Below are 25,685 nucleotides of genomic sequence, written 5' to 3'. Positions count from 1 at the left end.
AGTTGGGACTGGAAGGATGTCACAGTGGTTAAGAGTGCATACTGCTCTTGCAGAGGGTCTGAGTTCAATTCCCGGCACCCTTGTCTAGTAGCTCACTACTACCTGTAACTGCAGTTCCAGGGATATCCAGTGCGTCTGTTCTCCAGAATGCTTGTACTCATGACATAGCCTGACACAGGCACACATGAACATGTGATTAAAAGTAAAAATGAAAATATATACATACAAATTATATCTTAGAAGTGAAATTGTTAAAGCAAAGTGTTTGTTACTACATATTTTTATTTACATCCTTTCCAATAGAATGGTGAGATATATACACACTAACAATGTAACAATAAATGTAACAATAAATACTTTACATTCTATTAATAAGTACTTTGCTAAAATTTTACTTTCTGGTTTATTTCTGTGGCTTACAGTGCTAGGGATTAAATCCAGGGCCTTCAGCATGCTGGGAAGTACACTACTTCTTACCTCATTTCCAGGCTTGTAACTCCTATAGAGTCCTTCCTATATAAAGTCCTGACTCCTATAGAGTCCTTTCCAAATAAAATCCTATCTCTTCTAAAGCTCTTTTCTGGTGACTTTTTTTCCTCCCTAAGACGGTTTCCTGTCCTGGAACTCACTTTGTAGATCATGCTGGCCTTGAACTCACAAGATGGCTTTTTTTTTAAAAAAAAAAAAAAAATTAATTGGTACTAGGGACTGAAACTAGAAGCCTCCAGGTAAGCACTCTGTGATTAAACTATATCTCAGCCCTCGCTTTTAAAACAATTTTTTTAGATTTATTCATGTACGTGAGTGTCTGTATACCACCACCCAGATGCCTGGTGCCCTCAGAAGTGTAAAGGCATTGGATCCCTTAGAGCAGGAGTTAGAGATGGTCATGAGCAACCATGTGGGTCCTAACAACTGAACCCAGGTTCTCTGCAGGAGAAACAAGTGCTGTTAACCCCTGAGCCTTCTCACTGGCCTCCCCACCCCCATTTTTTTCTCAAAAGATTTGCTTATTTTTATTTTATGTGCTTGAATGTTTGTTTACATGTATGTCTTTTCATCCGTTTAGAGACCAGAAGAAAGAATTAGACCTCTGGAGCTGAACTTACAGGCAGTTCTGAGTAGCCATGTGGGCACTGGGAACTAAACCCAGGTCCTCTGCAAGAGCAACAAGTGCTCTTAACCACTGAGCCATCTGCAGATCTCTGTTTCTCTCTCTTTCTTATGCCTTTAGCATTTGAATTTCATTCTCCCTCTCTTTTATAAGATAGTAATAGTTTTATTGAAATGCTATACACATAAAATCAACCTCTTTAAAAAATATTACAAGTCAAGAGATCTTGTAAATCTACAGAATTGAAAAACATTTCATAGAGTTGTATAATATCTTTCATCATCCCAGAAGAAACCTGGTAACCATCACTACTAAATCCCTCCTCCATCCAGCCCTGTACCATTAGACTCTTTCTGTCTTTATTTTCCTATTCTGAATGTTTCATTCATGGAATCATACAATGTATGATCTTCTATATTTAGCTCCTTTCATGCAACATACTATTTCCAGTGGCTAATCGTGAGAAATCTTGCTCAACATATATATTCAGTAGTCTGCAAATAACATTACAGTGGATACCATATGATGCCCACTGCAGTCAGATGTCTGTAAGAAAGAAGACTATGCAGATGCAGAAATCTTAGGTTGTCTGTGGGAATAGAAAGGGTACACTTCCTTTGGAAAAAGCTTTTCAGGTCTGAAAATGTTCAGTGTTCAGAGGAGATAGGCATGTTTACTGTGTTTGTTGAACATTACACAATGTTTACTTGTACTGAAATATAAAATCCAGCATTGTGGTCCATACTTGTAATCCTGTCACGTAGGAGACTAAGGCAAAAGGATTATCAAGAGTTCGAGGCCCGCCTGGGCTACATAATAAATTCCAGGTCACAGAGTAAAACTCTAACTTAAAAAAATAAAAGAAGGAACTGGGAGGTGGTGGTGCACACCTTTAATCCCAGTACTCAGGGAGTCAGAGGCAGGCAGATCTTTGTGAGTTCGAGGCAGCCTGGTCTACAGAGTGAGTTCCAGGACAGCTAGAGATACACAGAGAAACCCTGTCTCGAGAAAACCAGCAAAACAAAAACAAAACAAAAAGGACCGGGTGGTGGTGGTGGTGCACACCCTTCATTCCGCCACTCAGGAGGTAGAGGCAGGGGGATCGTTGTGAGTTCAAGACCAGCCTCGCCTTGAACTACAGAGCTAGTTCCAGGACACTCAGGACTGTTACGCAGAGAAACCCTGTCTTGGGGGGAAAAAATGTGGGTAAACAAACATGACCTACCAATACACTGAAATACCGCATTAAATAACGATTTGCAGGAATTAGAATAATAGCTCAGCAGTTAAAAGTGCTTGCTGTTCTTTAGAGGACAAGAGTTCGGTTCCCAGCACTTCTATCAGGCAGCTTTTTAACTGCATGTAACTCCAGCTCCAGAGGATCCCATACCTTCTTCTGACCTCCATAGGCATCTGTATTCACATGTGCATATACTCATACAGACAGATACACAAATACAAATAAATCTCTGGAAACATTTTAATTAGTTGGGTATGCTACCTTATGCCTTTAATCAGAAGGCAGAGGAAAGTTACTCTCATTAGTTCCAGGAGTTTCAATTCAGCCAGGGCTACATAGTGAGACCCTGTCCCAGAAACAAAGCAAAAAGATTGTGCAAAGCTAATACAAATATGCATGTGTATGTGTATTTGTAAAGTTAGGTGTCTATGATTTTTACGTAGAATTGGCAGTATGTTATACAATCTGATTTGCCCCTATTTTTTTTTTTAAAGAATCACAAGAAGATTATCTCTTTTTCTTTTGATAAAAAAAAGCATTAGCCGGGTGATGGTGGTGCACGCCTTTAATCCCAACACTCAGGAGGCAGAGGCTAGTGTTTCTCTGTGAATTTGAAGCCAACCTGGTCTTCAAGAGCTAGTTGCAGGGCAGCTAGGACTGTTACACAGAGAAACCCTGTCTCGGTGAGGTGGGAGGAGAAAAGAAAAGATGGTTCTTATAGTAAAGTTCCTGCCTTGCAATTTGAGGACCTAAATTCTGATCTGTGGAACCCACATACAGAGTCAGGCACAGAGGTGCATACCCGTAATCCCAGTGCTTGTGAGGCAGAGCCAAGAGGATCCCTGGGGTTTGCTTGCCAACCAGTCTAGACAAAATGGTGAGTTCCAGGTTCAGTAAAGGACTCTGTTTCAAAAAATTAGGCATAAGGCTGGAGAGATAGTTCAGTGGTAAAGAGTATTTGTTGTTCTTGCAGAGTACCAGGGTTCAGTTTCCAGAACACACATGGTAGCTCACAATCATCTGTAACTCCAGTTCCAGGGGATCTGATGCATTAAAGGCAGTGGTGGCTCACGCCTTTACTCCCAGCACTCAGGAGGTAGAGGCATGTGGATCTCTCTGAGTTCAAGACCAGCCTAGTCTACAAAGTAAGTTCCAGGAGAGCCAGGGATACACATAGAAATCCTGTCTTGAAAAACAAAATAAAACAAAGAATTCAATGAAAAATAAGAAAACATAAGGGACTCAAAGATGTTATGTATTACATTAGGGAAGATGAGTGATCAGTTCTATACTGTAACTACTAGTGCTCCTGTCAGCTCTGTATAATGGCGTTATTATTGCTATATTACTTTCTTGTTAGAAGTATAAACTGTTACATTTCCATAGCAGTATCTGACATATATTCCTCAAATAATTGTCAAACATTGGGCCGTAGGTCCCATGGGGCCTTTTACTTGTGCTGGTGTTCCGCTCTGAGGACTGCCCAGTACTTCACGCAGGCCATGCATGTGCTCTGCTGCTGAGTGGGCCCGGCCCATCTTTGTCATATGACAATTGTCTTCTCTTGTTTTGCTTTAGGCTGCCAAGATCTCTATCTAGAGGAGCTGGAACCTGACTGGAACCCTGAGCAAGAGCTTTGCCAGGGGGAAACAGAATGTCTGCATTGTTACAGCAAACAAAGATCAGCCTTCAGAAGACTTAGGCCAGGGCACATCTCAGTGCACATGAGCATGCCTATCTGTGCCGTCTGATCATCACAGACTAATGAGACACACTTGAGGTTTCATGGACACAGGTGCCACTGTTCTCCGGGTGCCCTGGCAGCGGGTACAGGTAGGATTGGAAAGGATTGGGCCGGGTTCTAGAGGATCAGTAAAAGGGAAGTAACCCATCTTCCCTGCTCTCTGGTCTTTTCTTAGTGAGACAGGTTCCCATGTAGCCCAGGTTAGCCTTGAACTCCTTTGTAACTGAGGATGACACTGAATTCATATTCCTCTTGTCTACCTCCTGAGTACTGGGGTACAGGCATCTCCAGTTTATGCAGTGCTGAAGCAGCTCTCCAGTCCCAACAGTTAGGAGGCTAAGGCAGGAGAATCTGGAAGAATTTGAGACTAGCCTGGGCTACTGTCTTAGTTAGGGTTACTATTTCTGCAACAAAACACGAGCCAAAAAGCAAGTTGGGGAGGGGGGGGTTATTTGGCTTACACTTCCTTTTCACTGTTAATTCATCAAAGGAAGTCAGGACAGAAACTCAAACTGGACAGGAACCTGGAGGCAGAAGCCATGGAAGAGTGCTATTTACTAGCTTGCTCTACTTTTTTTCTTTCTTTCTTTTTTTTTTTTTTTTTATTTCAAGACAGGGTTTCTCTGTAGCTTTGGAGCCAGTCCTAGAACTAGCTCTTGTACACCAGGCTGGCCTCGAACTCACAAAGATCCACCTGTCTCTGCCTCCCGAGTGCTGGAATTAAAGGCATGAGCCACCACCGCCTGGCTCAGCCTGTTTTCTGACCACCAGCCCAGGGATAGCATCACCCACGATGGTCTAGGCCTTCCCCCATCATCAATCACAAATTAAGAAAATGCCCAACCTTATAAAGTCATTTTCTCAATTGAGAGTCCCTCCTTTCAAGTAACTCTAGACTGTGTAAAGTGGAAATTACCTAGCACAGCTAGATTTTGTTGTTGGGTTTTTTTGGGGGGGGGGGCTTTTATTTTATGACAGGGTTTCTCTGTGTATCTCTGACTGTCTTGGAACTCACTCTGTAGACCAGGCTGGCCTCGAACTCACAAAGATCTGCCTGCCTCTTCCTCCCTGAGTACTGGGATTAAAGGTGTGTGCCATATCATTGCCCAACTGCACAGCTCTATTTTTACAAGCCAATCTGAGCTACAAAGTGAGACTCAATGTCAAAAATAAATAAATAGAAAGCCCTCCCTCTCTTTTTATTTCTCTCAACGTTAACTTTGTGTAAATGTATTTTCCTTTCTTTCTAGGGGCTGTGAGCAATGGAACCAAACTCTGAGAGGACTAAAGTCCCAGCTTTCTTATCTGACTTGGGGAAGGCCACATTGAGGGGAATCAGGAAGTGTCCCCGATGTGGTACCTACAATGGAACCCGTGGACTGAGCTGTAAGAACAAGACGTGCGGAACCATATTTCGCTATGGTGCCCGGAAGCAGCCTAGTATTGAAGCTGTCAAAATCATCACAGGCACTGATGTGCAGGTGTACTCTGTGCGGCAAAGAGACCGGGGCCCTGACTACCGATGCTTTGTGGAGCTAGGTGTTTCAGAGACGACAATCCAGACAGTGGATGGGACAATCATCACTCAGCTGAGCTCTGGCCGGTGTTATGTCCCCTCATGTTTGAAAGCTGCCACTCAAGGCATCGTGGAAAACCAGTGCCAGCACATCAAGCTAGCAGTAAACTGCCAGGCAGAGGCCACCCCTCTGACGCTGAAGAGTTCAGTCCTGAATGCTATACAGGCCTCCCCAGAAACCAAACAGACCATCTGGCAGTTGGCCACAGAACCTACGGGTCCCCTGGTTCAGAGAGTCACTAAAAACATCATGGTAGTGAAATGCAAGGCGAGCCAAAAGCACAGCTTGGGCTATTTACACACGTCCTTCATGCAGAAAATCAGCTCCAGAAGCTTGTCAGAGCGCCGCTTCTTCTGCTCCTGCCAGACTCTGAAGTCACACAAGGCCAACGTTCCCAAGGCTGAGGCAGCCCCGAGGTGCATCCACTTCTTTGCTTGCCTCTGTGCCTTTGCCAGTGATGAAACATTGGCTCAGGAATTCTCGGACTTCCTAAATTTTGATGCCAGCGGTAGGTGGGGAGATTGACAGCTATTCAGTGTTTATAAAATGGCAGTGGAAGCGTGCCACTGCTGCCTCGGGAACTTGTCCTGATAGCCTTTGATTTCAGGTGCTAGATAGTGCAGATAAAAAGCACTCCTTTTTTCAGTGTGTGTGTTTGTGTGTCATGTGTGTATAGGTGTATATGTACTATATGTACAATGGCACACATGTACATATCTTAGGGCAGCTCTGTGATGTCAGTTCTTTCCTTCCACCGTTACAAGGGCTCCAGGTATTGAACTCAGGTCCGAATGGCAAGTACTTCTTCTATCTACTGAGTCATCTCACCAGTGCATCTTTTTTTAAAACACAGCAATAACAGAGCCAAAGTGTAGACAGGCGGAGGCAGCACATACCATTAATCCCAGCGCTCAGGAGGCAGGGGCAAGCCGATCTCTATGAGTTCAAGGACAGCCTGGTCTACAGAGCGAGTTTCAGGACAGCCAGGGCTACACAGAGAAACCTTGTCTTGAAAAAAAACTCTGTCAAAAAAATAAAAATAAAACATAGTGTTTTGCTAAAGTAACACAGCTGCACTCAAACTCAATCCTCTTGCCTCTCCTACATGCTGGGATTATAGGACAAAGCCACCACTCCTGGCTAGCATTCCTTCTTTGAATTCCAGCCAGCATAGCACAGGCATAAAAGTTTGATTGGATAGTTAAAACTGTTAATAATGAGAGATGAACATTTTTGTTGAGACAATGAATTTAGCAAAGTGTGTGTGTGTGTGTGTGTGTGTGTGTGTGTGTGTGCGCACTCACACATGCTGGACGTGGAACTCAGAGCCTCATACACTCTAAGCAAGTGCTCTGCACCCAAGCCACTTCCCCATTCCTAAATAGAGCACAGTATTTGGGGGAGTTCTTTCAAGTAATTTATTTTGCATTAGGCAACTGGTCTTTCCTTTTTTTTTTCTTGGAGTCAGATTTTTTTAAACTTTCTTTGTTAGTTAGGATCTCATACTTTCTCCTAGATAGTTGTAGTAATTCAGAAACTTTTTTTTTAAGGTCTTAAAGATATAATTGTGCCCCAGTTAGGCTGCCGCTCAGAATCGTCTGTCTCAGCTTGTGAATCTGCTGCCTCTAAGCCACGGAAGAGGAAGAAGGATGAAGTATCTGGTGAGACAGTTTTACTTATTTGTTTGGTATTTGGAGATTGTCTTTTGTCTTTCATTGAATCTGAGGAATTATGAGAAAGGACTCTAGCTCTTTGTTTTGTTTTTGTTTTACAAGACAGGGTTTCTCTGTGTAGACCTGGCTGTCCTTGAACTCACAGAGATTCGCCTGCCTCTGCCTCCTGAGTGCTGGGATTAAAGGAGTGAACAACCACCACTTGTCTTAGATGCTTTAGATTATTATCAAATCAATTTTTATAATTTTACAGAATTTAATATGGTATTTTATTTTATGTGTGTTTTACCTGTATGTATACACATACATGTGTGTATGTTCACCTATGTTTGTGTAGCGTGTATGTATCTGGTACCTGAGGAGGCCAAAGAATATGGAATCCCCTGGAACTGGAGTCACAAGAGGTGTAAGCCACCATGCAGGTGTTGGGACCTAAACCCAACTGGTTTCTCTGCAAGAACAACCAGTGCTCCTAGCTGCTCATCCATTGCTCTAGACCCAGGTTTGCAGACTTCTTTTAAGATTATTTCTTTTTGTCTGGGCTGGAGAGGTAGCTTAGTGGGTAAAGGCTCATGCTATCAAGCCTGAGGACCTGAGTAATTGAGGTCAGTCCCTGGGACCCACGTGATGGAACAAAAATGCTAACTCCCATAAATTATCCTCTGACCTCTACATGTGCTCTGTGGCACACCCATAAACACACATACAAAAATAGATAAAAATATTGAGGGCTGGAGAGATGGCTCCGCAGTTAAGAGCACTGGCTGCTCTGGAAGACCCAGGGTTAATTCCCAAGCACCCAAATGGCAGCTCACAACTCTCTGTAACTCTAGTTCCAAGGGTTCTGATATCTTCACAAAGATATACATAAAGGCAAAAACAGCAGTGCACATAAAATAAAAATAAATTAATCTTTAAAAATCAATCAAAATGTAACTGTGTGTGTGTGTGTGTGTGTGTGTGTGTGTGTGTGTGTTCTTGAGTGAAGGTTGGTTTTCTCCTACTGTGTGGCTCCAAGGATTTGAACTCGGATCTTTAGGTTTGACAACATGTACCTTTCTCCACTGAGCCATCTTATTGACCTGCAGATTTTGCCTGGAGAGTGATACGTTGGAACTGATATTTTTGAGACAGAGTCTCACATAACTGAGTCTAACTTTGAATTTACTATGTAGGTTTAACTCTTGATCCTTTTGCCTCTTCCTCCCACCTGCTAAGGTTACATACCTGGCTGCAGAAATGATGCCATGTTTTGTTTTGGTCTGGTTTTTGGATTTAGGTTTGCTTTTTCAAGACAGCTTTTTTGTGTAACCCTGGCTCTCCTAAAACAAGCTCTGTAGACCAGGCTGCCTCAAGCTCACAGGGATCTATCTCTGCCAGCCTCTACTCGGGAGTGCTGGGATTAAAGGCATGAGCCACCACCATCTGATTTTGTTTTCTTTTTTGATACAAGATCTCCTAAATCCCAGGGTAGCCTCAAAGTGGAAGATGACCTGAATTTATTCTCCTGCCTCCACTTCCTGCTTGCTGGGATTACAGGTTTATGCCACCATCCTCTGTTCTTAGGGCATGGAGGCTCAATCCAGGGTTTAGAGCATATTAAGCGTGTACTCCACCAGCTAAATTGCTTCCCATTCCTTAGGTGTGTGAAGTGTTGTAATCTAATCTGTGTTCTAGGTGCACAGGTGACCAGCTCACTGATGCCGCAAGACACCGTAACCAGCAGTGCAAGGAAGAGTGCCGTGAGAAAGCCTGTGGTTGCTTCTTCACTGAAAAGGCAGGGTAAGTTTCCCTTCCTAGGGTGGAAGCCATCCGGAGGTAGCCTAAAGGAATAATCAAGACAAACGCTGTGTTGTCTCCTGTGTTGTGTCATTGACATGAACAGCAGCAGCGGACAGGGTCACCGCTGCTGAGGGCTCTCCTCTTCTCCAAGGTGCAAATCATGCTCAAAACCAGGCTAGAATGGAAAGATGATCCAGCAGTTAAAAGAGCATTTTTTTTCCCTCTAAGAGTATTTATTGCTGCTATGTCATGAGTTTGGATCCCACCACTTTCTTGGGCAGCTCACGAACACCTGTAACTCTAGCTCCAAAGGATCTCATATCTTCTGGCCTTGGAAAAACACATACACACAAAAATAAAACAATCTCGGCCAGTTGTGGTGGCACACCTTTAATCCAGCGCTGGGAAGGCAGAGGCAGGTGAATCTCTTTGTGTTCAAGGCTGCCTAGTCTACAGAGCTAGTTCCAGGATAGTTAGGGATGTTACACAGAGAAACCAAGTCTCGAAAAAAATGGAAAAAAAAAAGGTGGGGGGCTCAATGGAACTCTTTTAGAGAGGAATTGGGTTCAATTCCTAGCACGTACTTCAACTCACTTGTTGTATGCAACTCAGTGTGAAGACCACTGGCTCTGAACTTCTGATTCGACTCCAAAAGTAGCTCCAACTCCAGGGGATTCACCACCCTCTCTGCCTCCAAGAGCACTGAACAGGCATGGTGCATACACATGCTGTGTAAAAAATAAATAAAATCTCTAAATTTATTGTTTTATTATTTAGTCTATATACACCTGTTGTTTCGCCTGCATATATGTCTGTGTACTTGTATTCAGTGCCCTCAAAGGCCAAAAGAGGCTGTTGGATCCCCCTGAGACAGTTGTGAGGTGTAGTGTGGGTGCTGAAAATTGAACCCAGCTCATTTGGAAGAGCAACCAGTATTCCTAACTGCTGAGCCATTTCTCCAGTTTAATTTTTTTTAAATATTTATTTATTTATTATGTATATAATATTCTGTCTACATGTATGCCTGAAGGCCAGAAGAGGGCACCAGACCTCATTACAGATGGTTGTGAGCCACCATGTGGTTGCCAGGAATTGAACTCAGAATCCTTGGAAGAGCAGGCAATGCTCTTAACCACTGAGCCATCTCTCCAGCCCCTCCAGTTTAATTTTTAAATTAAAAAATAATAAATTATGCTGCCTATGTGGTGGTGTACTTCTGCAATGTCAGTAGTAAGGAAGTAGAGGCAGAAGTTTCAATCACAGTTCAGAGCCAGCCTGGTCTGCACACTGAGTTCCAGGCCAGGTAGGGCTGCATGCGAGACCTTACTTTAAAGAACTAATATGAAATAATAATAGTAATGCATGGAAGTGTTTGTTGTCTTGACTGTGGCTGAACATATGGTAGAATGCAGAGCTGTGTGCACCCACCACACACACACACACAGAGTAGATTGCAGAGCTGTGTGCACCCACCACACATACACAAACACACACACACACGATAGAATGCAGAGCTGTGTGCTCCCACCACACACACACACACACACACACACACACACACACACAATAGAATGCAGAACTGTGTGCACCCACCACACACACACACACACACGATAGACTGCAGAGCTGTGTGCACCCACCACACACACACACACACACACACACACGATAGACTGCAGAGCTGTGTGCACCCACCACACACACACACACACACACAATAGAATGCAGAGCTGTGTGCACCTACCACACACACGATAGAATGCAGAGCTGTGTGCACCCACCACACACACACACACACACACACACACGATAGAATGCAGAGCTGTGTGTGTGCACCCACCACACACACACACTAGATTGCAAAGCTGTGTGCACCCACCACACACACACACACACACACACACACACAATAGAATGCAGAGCTGTGTGCACCTACCACACACACACTAGATTGCAAAGCTGTGTGCACCCACCACACACACATACTAGAATGCAGAGCTATGTGCACCCACCACACAAGTGTATGGAAAGCTGGTGAAGGGCAAATGACTGTGTCCTGTCATTTTCTCTAGTGAGTGTTTATTCTGTACATTTTACAACGCTACTCTGGGGAATCTAGGTGAGGGGTATACAAGCTCTTGGAGTTTTGTTGTTTTAAGTTTTGAGACGGGGTCTCACTCTGTAGCCCAGTGTGTCTTCCAACTACAGCTCTTATTGCCTTAGCCACCTGAGTACTTGGGTTATAGGTGTGCACCATCGCACCCAGGAAAGCTTTGTATTCCTTACAACTGTATAAGAACATACAATCATATCAAAAAGTTGTATATATTCATTTAGAAAAAAAACTTAAAAATTACTGAAAATAATTTTGTATTTTGTTTTTCAAGACAGGGTTGCTCTGTGTATCCCTGGCTATCCTGAAATTCACCCTGTAGACCAGGCTGTAGCAAGCTTTTTTGTCAGTCTCCAGCTCCCAAATAATGACATGGAGACTTCTTAATAATTATGAAAGCTTAACCTTGTATAACTTAGGCTTGTTCGTAACTAGCTCTTACAACTTAACTTAATCCATTTATATTAATCTACATTTTGTCATGTGGTGTTACCTCTCTTCTATCTTGCACCTACTGTTTCCTCTCTGTGTTTGACTGACAACTCTACCTTTCTTCCCAGAGTTCTCTCTCTGCCCAGAAGCCCCACCTAGACCTTCTGCCTAGCTATTGACTGTTCAACCTTTTATTACACCAATCATCACAATACACCTTCACATAGTATACAAATATCCCACAACATTAGGCTGGCCTCAAATTCAAATATCTGATGCCTCTGCCTCCCAAGTGCTGCCAACATCTGAGGAAACAAAATTATTGTTATGGTTTGGTTTTTTGGCTTGTTTGTTTGCTTGTTTTTTCAAGACAGGATATTTCTGTGTAACTGTCCTGGCTGCCCTGAAACTAGCTATGTGGACCTGGCTGCCCTCAAACTCAGAGATGCGCCTGCCTCTGCCACCCAAGTTCTGGGGTTAAAGCTGTTTGCCACCACTGCCCACCCAGCTGAAATTTAAAAATTTTTTAAAGCTGTAAGTTATAGCTTTTGTTTTCTGACGCAAAAGATTGAACTAGGGCCTCAACTATGCCAGGCGTGTATACTCACACTGAGCCCCATATGCCCCCAGCTCTTCATTCTGGCCCCTTTAACTTCCATCCCTTGTTACTGTATTTCTCTGTTGTTTCCTCTAGGGCTTCAAGATTTTAACCATTTCCCTTTTATATAATGATAAGTCTTCTACGTTTCTGCATACATGTGAACATGCCATAACAAGTCAAAGTGAATGACCTCCAAGTTGTGTGCTCAACTTTTTGTTTTATTCTTATGTAGGTGGACATTTTTCTCCTGCCCCCTAGTTCCCAAATAATAAACACAGAGGCTTAATATTATTATAAATGCTCAGCTGATAGCTCAGACTTGTAGCTAGCTAACTCATACATTTGAATTAACCCATATTTCTATTTATGCTTTGCCACATGGCAGTATTTTTGTTGGCATGGCATGTTCATTTCCTGCTCCCTCTGCATCTCACTCACAACTCCTGACTCCATCTTCTCCTTCCCATTATCCTTAATTTGGTTTCCCTGCCTTAACATAGTAAGATTACATACAAAAATACAGTTATTAAGATTTACAGTTATATCTAATCTATTTATATTTGGCAAAATTAGAGATAATACTCTGTTATCTATCTTACCTTTCTGAGTCCAAAGTTTTGTACCTAACTAAAGAAAACTATAGCTAGCTAGTCCTCAACTCCACCAAAAACTCCAGAAGGGTAAAATGTTACCTAATGACAGGGACCTCAAGCTTACTGGACAGTCATTCAAAGTTTCTCTGTAATGTTGGGGCATCCAACTCTGGCTTACACACTTTGCATATCTAACAGACTTTCCTGTGAAGCAGAAAATTTTGAAGAACTGTCCTACATTGTCTTAGCAACATTTGGCAATTGCCTTTCTTGCATCCTGCTGGTCCAGTTTGACAGTAACTGTCAGCATTTAAACCAAGGGCAGTTTCTTCACCCAGATGGCTAGCTTTAGCCATGAAGAAAACAAACTCTGATGGCATTTCTTCAATGCCCGTCATGTCATCCTCTTTGAAGTAATTGGTGCTGCCAGGAATAGACAAGTCTCACTGTTAAAAAAAAATCTGAGTTCTTAAACCATTTCAAATGCCATATTCTGCAGGTATTTAAAGTGTTTGAAGATTGCCTATCTACCCAAAATGTATCTCTGTATGACCTTGAAAACCTGTTTACTATTATAGATAACTGTTTTAATCTGTATTTCTTAATTATATATTACATTTCTTAAAATACTTTGCTTTTTTAAAGATTTATTTATTTATTATGTATACAGTGTTCTGTCTGTGTGTATTCTGCAGGCCAGAAGAGGGTGCTAGATTCCATTATAGGTGGTTTTTGAACCACCATGTGGTTGCTGAGAATTGAACTCATGACCTCTGGAAGAGCAAACAGTGCTCTTAACCTCTGAGCCATCTCTTTAGCTCTGTATATTACATTTTTAAATGAACTTTATAAACATAATACCCTAAACTAGAGTAGAAATATATATATATATACAAAATTATCTTTAAATTTATATCAGTAAATCAAATGTATATTAATATAAAATATGTAAGATTAATAGTTGTTTTTGAATAATGTAGATTCAGTAATCTACCCTTTTATCCTATCATTTCTATATCACATCCTCCTTTCTTTTTTTAGAAAGAAAGTTAAATCTCTGGATTTAACTATTTTGTTTAACCTTATTTTGACTTATTTGACCAATAACAATTTGTAAACAACCCCACCCCTTAAATAATAATAAATATCCATAGCCCATCTTGTGAGAATGTGGATATAGTTCTTTAGACTACTTCCTGTTGATTATGGATGCTGGTAATCCTTGGACCCTAAGAAAATTTAGGATAATTGTTAATTCTTGACTGTAGTATTATGCGAGGCTGGATCATCTCAGTCAGCAGCCTGGAAGCTGTCTGGATGTTGGATCACCAGGGCCATAGTTTTCATTGGTGTCTGTTCCCCTTGCTCTAAAAATATATAAACTTTTTTTAAAGGTGACATACATATCTATCTTAATACAGGTATAGATTGTGCATTGGGCACAAGTCAGCCAAAGGTGATTTTTGTTTTATGTTTGAACAGGTAAAATATACACCATATGTTATGTAGTTCTTTTAGGTTCATTTCTTTGTATTTGTAGCCAGATTTTTCAAGGGATCTTCCTCAATCAGACCTGATTTTTCTTAACCCAGAATAATCAGAGCCTCTCATTTCCTGTGGAAACAAAAGCATAACCTTTCCCCAAAGTAATATATCTTTTGACTTTTTGTTTGTTTGCTTGCTTTTTGTTTTGTTTTATTTTTGTTTTTTCGAGACAGGGTTTCTTTGTAGCTTTGGAGCCTGTCCTGGAACTAGCTCTTGTAGACCAGGTTGGCCTCGAACTCACAGAGATCCACCTGTCTCTGCCTCCTAAGTGCTGGGATTAGAGATGTGCACCACCACTGCCTGGCTATATCTTTTGACTTAAATTTTGAGGTCAAGATAATTTTAAAATGTGTAGTTTGGTTTAACATGGCAGTTTTCATAATCCAAGGTCTCTTAGCAGTCAAAAATTTTAAAGACAACACAATAATATAATCTACACTTTCTGTGAATTTTCCATCTTTATGTGGCTATTTTGTTGTTTTATTATTCTGTTCCTTTTTTAAAAACTTCTCTACCCTTTTTCTTTTCTTTTCCAAGACTACATATAGTTTTGAACACACTGTAGTCCATTTAGAGGTTTTTATTGTTGTTTGTCTGAATCTGTCCTTACTGAGCATCTGTAACCTTTTCTGTCTGCATGAGCAAGAAAACGACAACAACTGCTGTGTAACTTAGATCATGGCCTGCTGGTGCGGCTCCTCCCCGTTGCTTCCCCAAGAGTGTAGTCTCATGGTGGAGGCACATTTACCACCAGCTCTGAAAGCCATGTTTACTACCCCAACTTTGGGAAGTTTCTAGATCCTTGCTGCCACCAAGTAGCATCCTGCTGGCTGCTCATAAACACCATATAAATGTTTGGTAGTAGGACCTCTTAAAAGAGCTACCTGTTTTTGCTGCTGGCACTGAGCCAGAAAGTTATCTTTTAAAAGAGATATGCCTCTGCTCAATGCCAGCAAACAGCCCACTGGAGAAAAAGCAGCTACCAATAAGCTGTGCTTGACTCTGTTCTTGTGTGTCTAGAATCCTTCCTTAAACCTTGACAGGTTTTATGTGAAAATTTTGGCCATACTTAGGAACACTGTATATAAATGAAAATTCCTTAACCACTCTGAGGCTTATATTAATTGTAAATGCTCAGCCAATTGCTCAGGCTTATTACTAACTAGCGCTTACCTTTTAAGTTAACCCATATTCCTTATTTACACTCTCCCATGTGGCAGTACCTTTATTAGCATGGCATGTTTATCTCTTGCTGCCTCTATACCTGCTGGCTACTCCTGACTCCATCCTTCCAATCAACCTTAGTTTGTCACCCTGCCAAATATTCCTGCCTGGCTACTGACCAATCAGCATTTTATTAAACCAATTTGAGTGAAAAATCTTTATAGTGTACAAGAGGATTATTCTGCAACATTCTTATTTTTTATTACTAGTTTTATTTAATGTGGACAGGTGTTTTGCCTGTGTCTATGTCTGTGTAATATATGAGTGACAAATACCTGCAGCGGCCAGAAGGGGCATCTGATCTCCTTGGAACTGGAATTATAGACAATTGTAAGATGACTTGTGGGTCCTGGAAATCAAATCCAGGTCTTCACGAGCAGCCAGTGTTCTTAACCTCTGAGCTATCTCTCCAGACCCTGGTTTGGCTTGATTTGGTTTTGAGACGGTCTCACTACGTAGCCCTTAGCTATCCTAGAACTTGATATGTAGATCAGGCTGGCCTTGAACTCATAGAGATCCACTTGCTTCTGCCTCCTGAGTGCTAGGGTTAAAGGCATGAACCACTACACCCGACCAATCTTTTTTCTCAAAACTTGCTATATAGCCACAACTAGCCCTGAACTCATGTTTCTCCTCCCTCTATGTCCCAAATAGGCATATATCACCACTCCAGGCATGCCAGTCTTAGTAGGAAACAAATAGTTTCATTACTGAGAGAATTTGTGTATGCAAATCCATACTCAGAATTGAAAGTAATTTCTCTAAGGGTATAGGATCCCTAGGAACTGGAATTACAGGTGGTTGTGAGGATCAGGGTTAGAGTGCTCAGGAAGATCAGCACGTGTTCTCAGCTGCTAGCATCTTTCTAGCCTGGGGTAATAGTCTTAAACCCATTGGTCTTGAGGGCTTTCATTCATTTTTGCAAATGAATTTACTTTTGTTCTTTTGAGACAGGGTATCATGTAACCCAGACTAGCTTCAAACTTGCAATGTGGCCCAGGTATGCCTGGAACTTACCATTCTCCTACCTCTACCTCCCAAGTGCTGAGATTACAGGGATACACCATCAGGCCCAGTATAAATGGATTTTTTTTTCAAGTTTTTATGGGACTGGAGAGATGGCTCAGCAGTTAGGAACACTTGCTACTCTTAGAGAAGATCCAAGTTCAGGTCCCAGAATTCACATTGGGTAGCTCATGAGCACCTATAACTTCAGCTTCAGGGGATTCAATGGCCTCGCAGACCTCAGAGGGTACTGCATGCACATGGTGCATATACATATATGTAGGTACCCATGTATACACATAAATAAAAATAAATATTTAAAAAAATGTTTGGGAACTGAAGAGATGGCTCAGAGGTAAAGAAAACTGGCTACTCTTCCAGGGGTCTTTGAGTTCAGTTTCCAGCAACCACATGGTGGCTCAAATCATCTAGAGTGGGATCTAATGCCCTCTTCTGGCATAAGGTTGATAGAGCACTCATACACATTAAATAAATAAATCTCTAAAAAAGAAGTCTGTTATCACACTGCACATCATAAAAATGTATAATTGTTGTATGTCAATTAAATAGAAAAAGTCCTGGAACCTATTTCACTTGGTTTATTTTCTTTATACTTAATTTTTATGTTCTTTTTTCTTCTAAACTATTTGACCGTTTCAAGCTTCAGTTAATTATTTATTTTGAAAGAAGAATAAAGTTAATGAAAAAAGATTTTTTTTTTCCTTTTCCTAGTCTGTGGTCAGCTGTTAGATGAGGCACAAGTGACTTTGTCCTTCCAAGACTGGCTGGCCAGTGTCACAGAGCGTATCCATCAAACCATGCACTATCAGTTTGATGGTAAGTATGCTGGAAGTAGGAAGCATCAAAGGGATACGCAATAGTTCTGCTCTGATTTGTGGGAACAATAAGTGAACTCACGTTCCCAAAACACAGAACCACAAGAAAGTAAAAGTCAGGCTGGGTGTGGCAGTGCAGAGCCTGGGGGATTGCCCTGAGTTACAGAATGAGACCTGCTTTGTTGTTTTAAAGAAGAGTGAAATAGAGGTATAGCTTAATGTTAGAGCATGTGTTGTGCATACACAAGTCTCTGGGTTCAGTCCCCTGTACTAAGAAAGGAAAATAAGCTACCCAGGTGGCTCGGCAGTAACGGCACCTGCTGCCAAGCCTGACAACCTGAGTTTGATCCCCAGAACCCATGAGGTAGAAGGAGAGAACCAGTTCTCACAAGTTGTCCCCTGACCTCTATGTGACAACACATCCTCCCCTCCCCTATAAATAAATAAATGAATATAAAAACAACAAACAAGCAAAAGTAGGAAAAAGTAGACATCGAGGTGGAAAGAACTAAGGAATCATTATTAAATAATTATCATTACTGGAGTACAGAACCTGCAAAGTGACTTTAGAGATGGAAGAAAAAAGAGTAGCAGATAAAAACTGTTGCCAGCCTAGGTCTTTGTCTTTGCATCTGTGTCTTGTGGGACAGATGTCAAAGTCTTGTGTGTATTGTAAATCAAAGCAGGGAGGGGAAGGCTCAAGCAAAGCCTAAACCTGTGAAAACTAACAGTTGTATCTGGTGCAGAGCTGAAGAAGGGTGGGGCACATAGGGTGGGTCAGAGCAGAGGCGATCATTAGTGCGTGCCCACTGCTGAGCACATTCTAGGTGGATGGCATGGCAGTTCATCTTTGTCTACTTGACTAGATCTGGGTTCGTCCAGAAACACACCACTGAGTGTGTGATGAGGAAAATGACAGATTGAGTGAGTAACACAATCCCATGAGTTGGGATGAAAACAAGAAGTACAGCAACCAACACATCTCTTGGCTTTCTTTTTTGTTGTTTTGTTTTGAGACAAGGTTTCTCTGTGTAGCCCTGGCTATCCTGAAACTCACAATGTAGACCAGGCTGACCTTGAACTCACAGATCTGCTTGCCTGCCTCTGCTGGTATTAAAGGTGTGTACAACCATGGTCCAGCTCATCTCTGCTTTCTGACTTTGGTTGTGATGGGACCAGCTACCTCACACTCCTGCTGTCCATAGCTAGACTCTCTCTCGTCACCCTGACTTCCCCACCATGATGAAGCTGTGAGCCCAAACAAGCCCTTTTCTTCCTAAGCTGCTTTTGTTGGCAATTGTTCCAGCAGAGTTCCTAATATAAGTTTCCTAGCTTGATCAGGTATGGAGAACTCCATTCTTTTGGAGGCGTTTGAACTAATTGACCCTCAGAATCCACCCAAAAACTGAGTTAGATGGTGTGAACTTTTAATCCCAAATGCTAAGAGGGTGGCCAGACACTCTAGCCTAATTGACAAGCCTCAAAATCCAGTTACGGGGGCTGGAAAGATGGCTCAGAGGTTAAGAGCACTGACTGCTCTTCCAGAGGTCCTGAGTTTAATTCCCAGCATCCACATGGTGGCTCACAGCCATCTATAATGAGATCTGGTGCCCTCTTCTGGCCTGCAAGCATATATGGAAGGAATGTTGTATATGTAATAAAACAAATAAATCTAATAAAAAATTTGAAAAAAAAAAAAAGAAAAGAAAAAAAGAAAAAAAAATCCAGTTACGGAGGAGGGGAGACGGGAACAGTGACATAGCTCAGCAAGTAAAGGCACCTACCACCAAGTTTCATGACCTGAGTTTAACCCCTAGACTCATCCGTGGTAGACAGGGAGAACTGACTGCTGCAGATTACCTTCTGATACACGCACACCTGCACATGTGTGCCATAGCCTGCATGTACTCTCTCTCCTCTCTATCTCTTTCTCTCTGAAAACAAATCAGGACTAGAGTGATGGCTTAGCAGTTAAGAGCACTTACTGATCTTACAATGGATATGAATTCAGTTCCCAGCACCCACGTGTTGGCTCCAGATCCCCAATTCCAGGGGATCTGACACCTCCTGCTTTCCTCAGGTACATACATAGTACATACACAAACATGCAAACAAAACACTTAAATCCTTAAAAATTGTTTTAAAATAAATAGATAAATTTAAAAAATGTGTTAATAAGCAAAACCACACAGACAGCAAAGACAGGAACATAGTCCTAAAAAAAACCTTGAAGGTCACCTCTGACCTCCACACACCTGCAGACAAGTACACATGCACCTGCTCACATAAATGCACACATACATCTTTACACACCAAGTACTAGCTAAGTTTTGACATTGACATTTTACAAGTGGGCAATTCAGGAGGTGGTAATGCATCCCTTTAATCCCAGCACTCGGAGGAGGAGGCAGGTGTATCTTTTGAGTTCCAGAACAGCCAGGGAAACCCTGTCTTGAAAAACAAAACAAAAAAGACAAAATTGAGTACAGAGAAAAGTATTTCTATTCTAATTCATCTTTCACTCGTATTTACTTGTTTGGAGTTTCTGTGTTTTGATCTTTTATGTGTACATGTGTGACTCTGTGTGTGTGCCTCACATTAGAGCAGTTGCCACAGAGGCCGGAAGACAGTGTCAGGCTCCCCAGATTGGGAGTTGCAGATGGTTGTGAGCCACCTGACACTGGTGCTGGTACCAGTGCTCCGATCCTCCGGAGGAGCAGCAAGTGTGGAGCCATTTCCCCAACCCCCTAATTTATGTTTTCGTTTTTTGTGTTTGAGAGCTATGTAACCCAGAGTGGCCACAAACTCACAATCCTGCCTCAGCCTCTAAAAATGCTGGGATTAAAGAGTCTCAACATGCCTAACTCATTTTAATGTATTCTTTAACGTTAGAAAAATATTTAGATTTATTTGAATGGATAATTTGCCTGCATGTTTGTATGTGTACCATATGCGGGCCTGGTATCTGTGAGGGTCAGAAGAGGTAATCCTCCTGAAACTGGAGTTATAGTTGGTTGTGAGTCACCATGTGGGTTCTAGGAACCAAACCTGGGTCTTCTGCAAGAGCTCTGGAGTTATAGTTGGTTGTGAGTCACCATGTGGGTTCTAGGAACCAAACCTGGGTCTTCTGCAAGAGCAACAAGAGCTCTTAACTGCTGAACTAACTCTTTAAGTCAACTAGAGTCTTTTTCTCAGAGCCATGCATGGTGGCACACTCTGTAATTTTAGCACTCATGGGACAGAGGAAGAAGGATCATGACAGGTTTGAGGTCAGCCTGATCTACATAGTGAGTTAAATTCAAACCAGCCTGTGCTATAGAAAAAGACCATGTCTAAAAAATGTCTTTCTTAGGCAGTCGTGGTGGCACATTCTTTTAATCCCAGCACTGGTGAGGCAGAGGCAGGTGGATCTCTGTGAGTTTGTGACCAGCCTGTTCCAGGATAGCCAGGGCTACAAAGAGAAATACTGTTTCAAACAAAACAAAACAGAGTCTTTCTCTAAGGTGAGCCACAGCTCTGTGCTTATCCATGGAACTCTAGATGTTTCCTTCTGCTAGGATTAAGAAAAACTGAGCTCATGCACCCCTCTACAGTCAACTCTGTTGACTTTTTCTTCATCCAAATTAAGAGATTAGGATGTTTTCCCACATTTAATGTGCCGAGGAGTCACAGGTGATACTGACTGTACCTGCCACACCCAAACCCTGTAATCTTTAGCACTCATGGTTCTGACCATGAAAGTGAGAGCAACCTCCTGCTTTGCTTAGACATGAATGCAGCTGGCAAGTGTCTGGGCATGGAAGGCAGGAGTTAATCAAATAGACAAGCCCATCAGAGGCTCCTCGGCTCTACTTCAGTGTTCTCAGTTCTTATGCCTTTCAGTGGGGGAAGTCTACTCTGCTGGTGGTTACACAACTAGCAATCTGAAGTCATTCTTGGTGGAGGATAGGTATGTTATGAGCAAGGGATGAAGGGTAACACCGATGCAGTCCTTGGCTCATGAAATCCCATTAGCCTTTTTGCCTTTGAATAAAGAAACCTCAGGTATTATTATTATTGTTATTATCATTACATCTTATTTTGTTGGGAGAAGGGCACATTCATGCCATGGCCAATGTATGTCAGAAGACAGCTTGCAGGAGTTGGTTCTCCCTTTCCACCATGTGGATTTCATGAATTGAACTCAGGTTATTAGACTCAGCGGCAAATACCCTTACACATTGACCTGTCTCCCCAGCCCACAGCAGGTAATTTTGATTACTGCCCCATTCATTCCTTTCCTTTTCCCTCTCATTGCACAGTAAGAAAACAACCAAGTTTCCTTTAATAACATCCTTCCTTTTTCTGCAGGTAAACCAGAACCCCTGGTGTTCCACATTCCTCAGTCCTTTTTTGATGCCTTGCAACAGAGAATATCCATAGGAAGTGCAAAAAAGCGGCTCCCCAACTCCACCACAGGTGCGGAGTCTCCCTAGGAAGAGTAGTAACAATTGTGTGGAAAAATCTACAAGGGACTTCAGGGTTAGCACGTCTGGGTGTGTCACTGGAGCATGAAACCTGCAGTAACTAGCTCTTAGAGCAGTGGCCAACCCTCCAAAAGCAGATACTTTCCCCAGTAAGTGTGAATGGAAACATTCAGGAAATGTAAACCTCATAAAAGACCAGCAAGGACTGTTTGATACTTCTAGGTATGCTACAGTTTCCACAAAAACATTGAAGGCCTAGTGGCCAAAAACCTAAAGGAGTATTAATAAATATGTCATCAGTATGCAAATGGAACTGAGGTTCCCCTCTCTCAAACACGATTGCTTACCAGCATCTTTGAGAGCATTTGTGTCAAACTGACAGAAGTCCAGAGGGGAGCTCTCCAAAACCTGGTCTGGAGGAAACTTTTCCAGTAGAACATTAAGAATATAATTCTGCCAGGTGGTGGTGGCGCACACCTTTAATCCCATCACTTGTGAGGCAGAGGCAGGTGGATCTCTGTGAGTTTGAGGCCAGCCTGGTCTATAAAGTGAGTTCCAGAACAGCCTGGGCTATTAGACAGGGAAACCCTGTCTTGAAAAACAAAATTATAGAATAAAATAAATAACTAATATAGTTCCAACCTGGTATCTTTCATCACAGCACTCAGGAGGCAGAGGCAGGCTGATCTCAAAGCAAGTTCCAGGACAGTCCAGGCTACTGGAAACTCTGCCTCCCCCCCCAAAAAAAAACCCACTAAAATAAATAAAAATAGAATATAATTCCTTAGCAAATACTGTTAGAATGAGCCTCCACCAGTAAGATTAGAACTTCAGAAAGTTGCTGTAGGAAAACAACAGCAACTAAAAACCCAAAAACCATGTGTTAGTTACTGTTCTGGTTGCTGTGTCAAAATATCCCAAGAATGCAACTTAGTAGAGAAAGATTTATTTTGGCTCATGATGAGGAATTGATGGCAGCAGGAGGAAGCAGCTGGCCACATGGCATCCCCAGAAAGCAGGGAGAAATGAACGCTGATGCTCAGCTTGGTCTCTCCTTCTTACTCTGTCTAGGACCCTAACCCACAGAATGGCACCATCCATATTTAGATGCGGTCCTCCCACCTCGGTTAATCTATAACTCCCTGAAAAACACACTCAGGCTGTTTCCATGGTGATTTTTAAATCCCATCAAGTTGACAGTATTAACAGTCATAAGACCACGTGTTGGTAACTTGACACAAAGCACATCACTCTAAACCTTGATATTCACCCCTGGTTTCCATAGGTACATGGCCCTCTTATTATACAGAATACATCCAGTTCAACGTCCTAAGTTCACATAGGCTCTAACATTTCCAGTGGGTCTCATCTGACTCGTCAGGCTTGTGACCAGCTATTAATGGGAACCAAGTTAGATCTATTATTACATAGTAGCATGGAATCCCTGTGGGATGGGGCATATCCATTTGGGGCACACCCCAAAATGGGAAAATTGGGGCACAGCAAGGAATAATTGGATAAAAGCAGGACCAAACCCCATCAGGGCAACACGAAATCCTATACTCTCATGTTGGGTATCTGGAGTTCCAAAGGGCCTGGGGAGCCCCACCCCCACCAGCTCTATTGCCTCCCTCTTGAGACAACTCCACTCCACGTCTTTCCACCAGAAATGTTTCATGGTCCTGCTCTCATCAACATCCTGGGTTCTCCATTGCAGCTTGGGCTTTACCTTCACACCTGTACCCAGTAGCCTCTCAGGAACACCACCCATGCCAACTTTGCCTTCGGTGGCTCTCTGGAACCAGAGCACAAGACTCCATGGCTTCTTCTGTCTTTCATTTTTAATGCCTGCAAAACCAATACCTTGTGGACAGTACTGCCGACTTATGATGGGCCTGGCCTCCTTCAACCTCAGCTGCAGTGGCTATTGTGTGCCGACTCTGGGGAACACTCTCTAGGCAGTCGTTTCGAGAGTGGACCCTTTCTATGGCACCTTCAGCTTAGACTGTTCTTTCTAGTGAATCTGCACTTTCGCAAGGTGGAGACTTTGTTATTTGTGGTCTTGCCCGTAAGACCCCTTTACTGTTGTCCCAGAGCAGAGTGCCATGTTTGTTTTCAGTGGCTCTAACCCAAGTTACAGCTGCTTTCAATCCTGCACTATCTCTAAAGTTAAACTTGCTCATGCTCTTTTTCCTTGACGACCTGCACATTTTTCATTTATTTTCTGCTCCTTTTTCGTACTTTCTCCCTGGGGACCTGCATAAGCAGTAAGCGGAAGCCATGCTATATGGTCAGATTGCCAGCCTGTCTGGAGATAACTAGTAGTCCATTCCTTTTGAATCCAGCCTCACTCAAGCTCACGGGACACAAGCAAAATATAGGCAGTTTCTTTGCTTGATATATAACATGAATGCCTAACTGGCCCAGTTCCTGATAGAGTCTTCTTTCATCCCTGAAAGCACATGGTGCAGGCCTCTCCTGGCACTCGGGACTCCCACAGTCCCCACCAGAATGGCCCGTCAAGCCCTGCTTACAGCACTCCAGGGCTTCTCTAGCCCACAGAGCCAAACTCTTCCACTTTCCTCCAATAAACCAATCCAGAGGCCCATGGACCACATAGGTTTATCAAATCAACAACCTTGACTCTTAATATTTCTGTATTAGTTACTTGTTGCTGTGATTACACTCTGAAAGGAAGTAATTTAAGAAAGGAAGGTTTGGGGCCAGAAAAATGGCTCAGTGGTTTTGGGAGCATTGGCTGCTTTCCAGAGGTCCTGAATTCAATTCCCAGCAACCACATGGTCGCTCACAGCCATCTGTAATGAGATCTGGAGCCCTCTTATGGCCTACAGGCATACATGCAGACACGATAGAACACCATATACATAATAAACAAATTTTTAAAAAAAGGTTTTTGGCAAGGCAGTGGTGGGCGGATCTCTTTGAGACCAGCCTGGTCTATAGAGCAGATTCCAGGACAGCCGGTGACACTCAGAGAAACTACCTTGAAAAACAACCAAAAAAAAAAAAAAAGAAAGAAAAGAAAAGAAAAGAAAGGAAAAGGAGTTTATTTTTGCTTCTCATTTGAGGGGTTGCAGTCACTATGGTAGAGAAGGCATGGCACCAGGAAAATGAGGCAGCAGGTCACACTGGCTGCAGCTAGGAAACAGGTTAATCCTGGTACTTAGCTTGCATCCCCCTTTCTATTCAGTTTGGGACCCTGTCTTAGGGTTTCTGTGGCTGTGAAGAGACACCATGACCACTGCAGCTCTTATAAGGAAAACACTTAATTGGGTAGCTTACAATTTTAGAGGTACATCATTATCACCATGGTGGGACGTGATAATGTACAGGCAGACATGGTGCTGGAGAAGGAGTTGAGAGTTCTGCATCTTGAACCACAGGCAGCAAAAGGAGTCAATACTGGGTGTAGCTTGAGCATAAGAAACCTCCAAGCCTGCACCTACAGTGACACTTTCTCCAATAAGGTCACACCTCCTAATAGTGCCATTCCCTATGAGCTTATGGGGGCCAGTTACATTCAAAGTACCACATGTACCAACCCATAGAGTGATGCCACCCACAGTTAGGGTGAATCGTCCCCCCTCGGCATAATTTAGAAACTGCCTTATACACCTACCTGGAGATTTGTGTTCTTTTGTTGGTTCTAAATCCAAAGAAGTTGACCTTCAAAATTAGCCATTATGCTAGGCACATGCTTTTAATCTCAGCATTCAGGT

The 25,685-nt window shown here is 42.5% G+C and overlaps 1 protein-coding gene across 3 annotated transcripts in view; it reads left to right on the top strand.

Moving 5' to 3' along the window:
* Window positions 1-25,685, top strand: part of C6H2orf42 (chromosome 6 C2orf42 homolog) — a 37,097-nt gene that overhangs the window by 1,550 nt on the left and 9,862 nt on the right. For 2 of the 3 annotated variants that reach the window (XM_048416449.2, XM_085690634.2), the window contains exons 2-7: window positions 3,933-4,187; window positions 5,349-6,183; window positions 7,226-7,336; window positions 9,026-9,130; window positions 17,376-17,480; window positions 21,830-21,937. In XM_048416449.2, coding sequence (XP_048272406.2) covers window positions 5,361-6,183; window positions 7,226-7,336; window positions 9,026-9,130; window positions 17,376-17,480; window positions 21,830-21,937 — 1,252 coding nt within the window. In that variant the 5' untranslated portion in view covers window positions 3,933-4,187; window positions 5,349-5,360. The remainder of the gene's footprint in view (window positions 1-3,932; window positions 4,188-5,348; window positions 6,184-7,225; window positions 7,337-9,025; window positions 9,131-17,375; window positions 17,481-21,829; window positions 21,938-25,685) is intronic. The other variant, XM_048416451.2, reaches the window with a different exon arrangement.

The sequence above is a fragment of the Myodes glareolus genome, chromosome 6 (assembly GCF_982192425.1).
Source record: "Myodes glareolus chromosome 6, mMyoGla1.1, whole genome shotgun sequence".
Taxonomy (NCBI): domain Eukaryota; kingdom Metazoa; phylum Chordata; class Mammalia; order Rodentia; family Cricetidae; genus Myodes; species Myodes glareolus.
The sequence above is the reverse complement of the archived record's forward strand: the minus strand, read 5'-3'. Positions and strand labels throughout refer to the sequence as shown.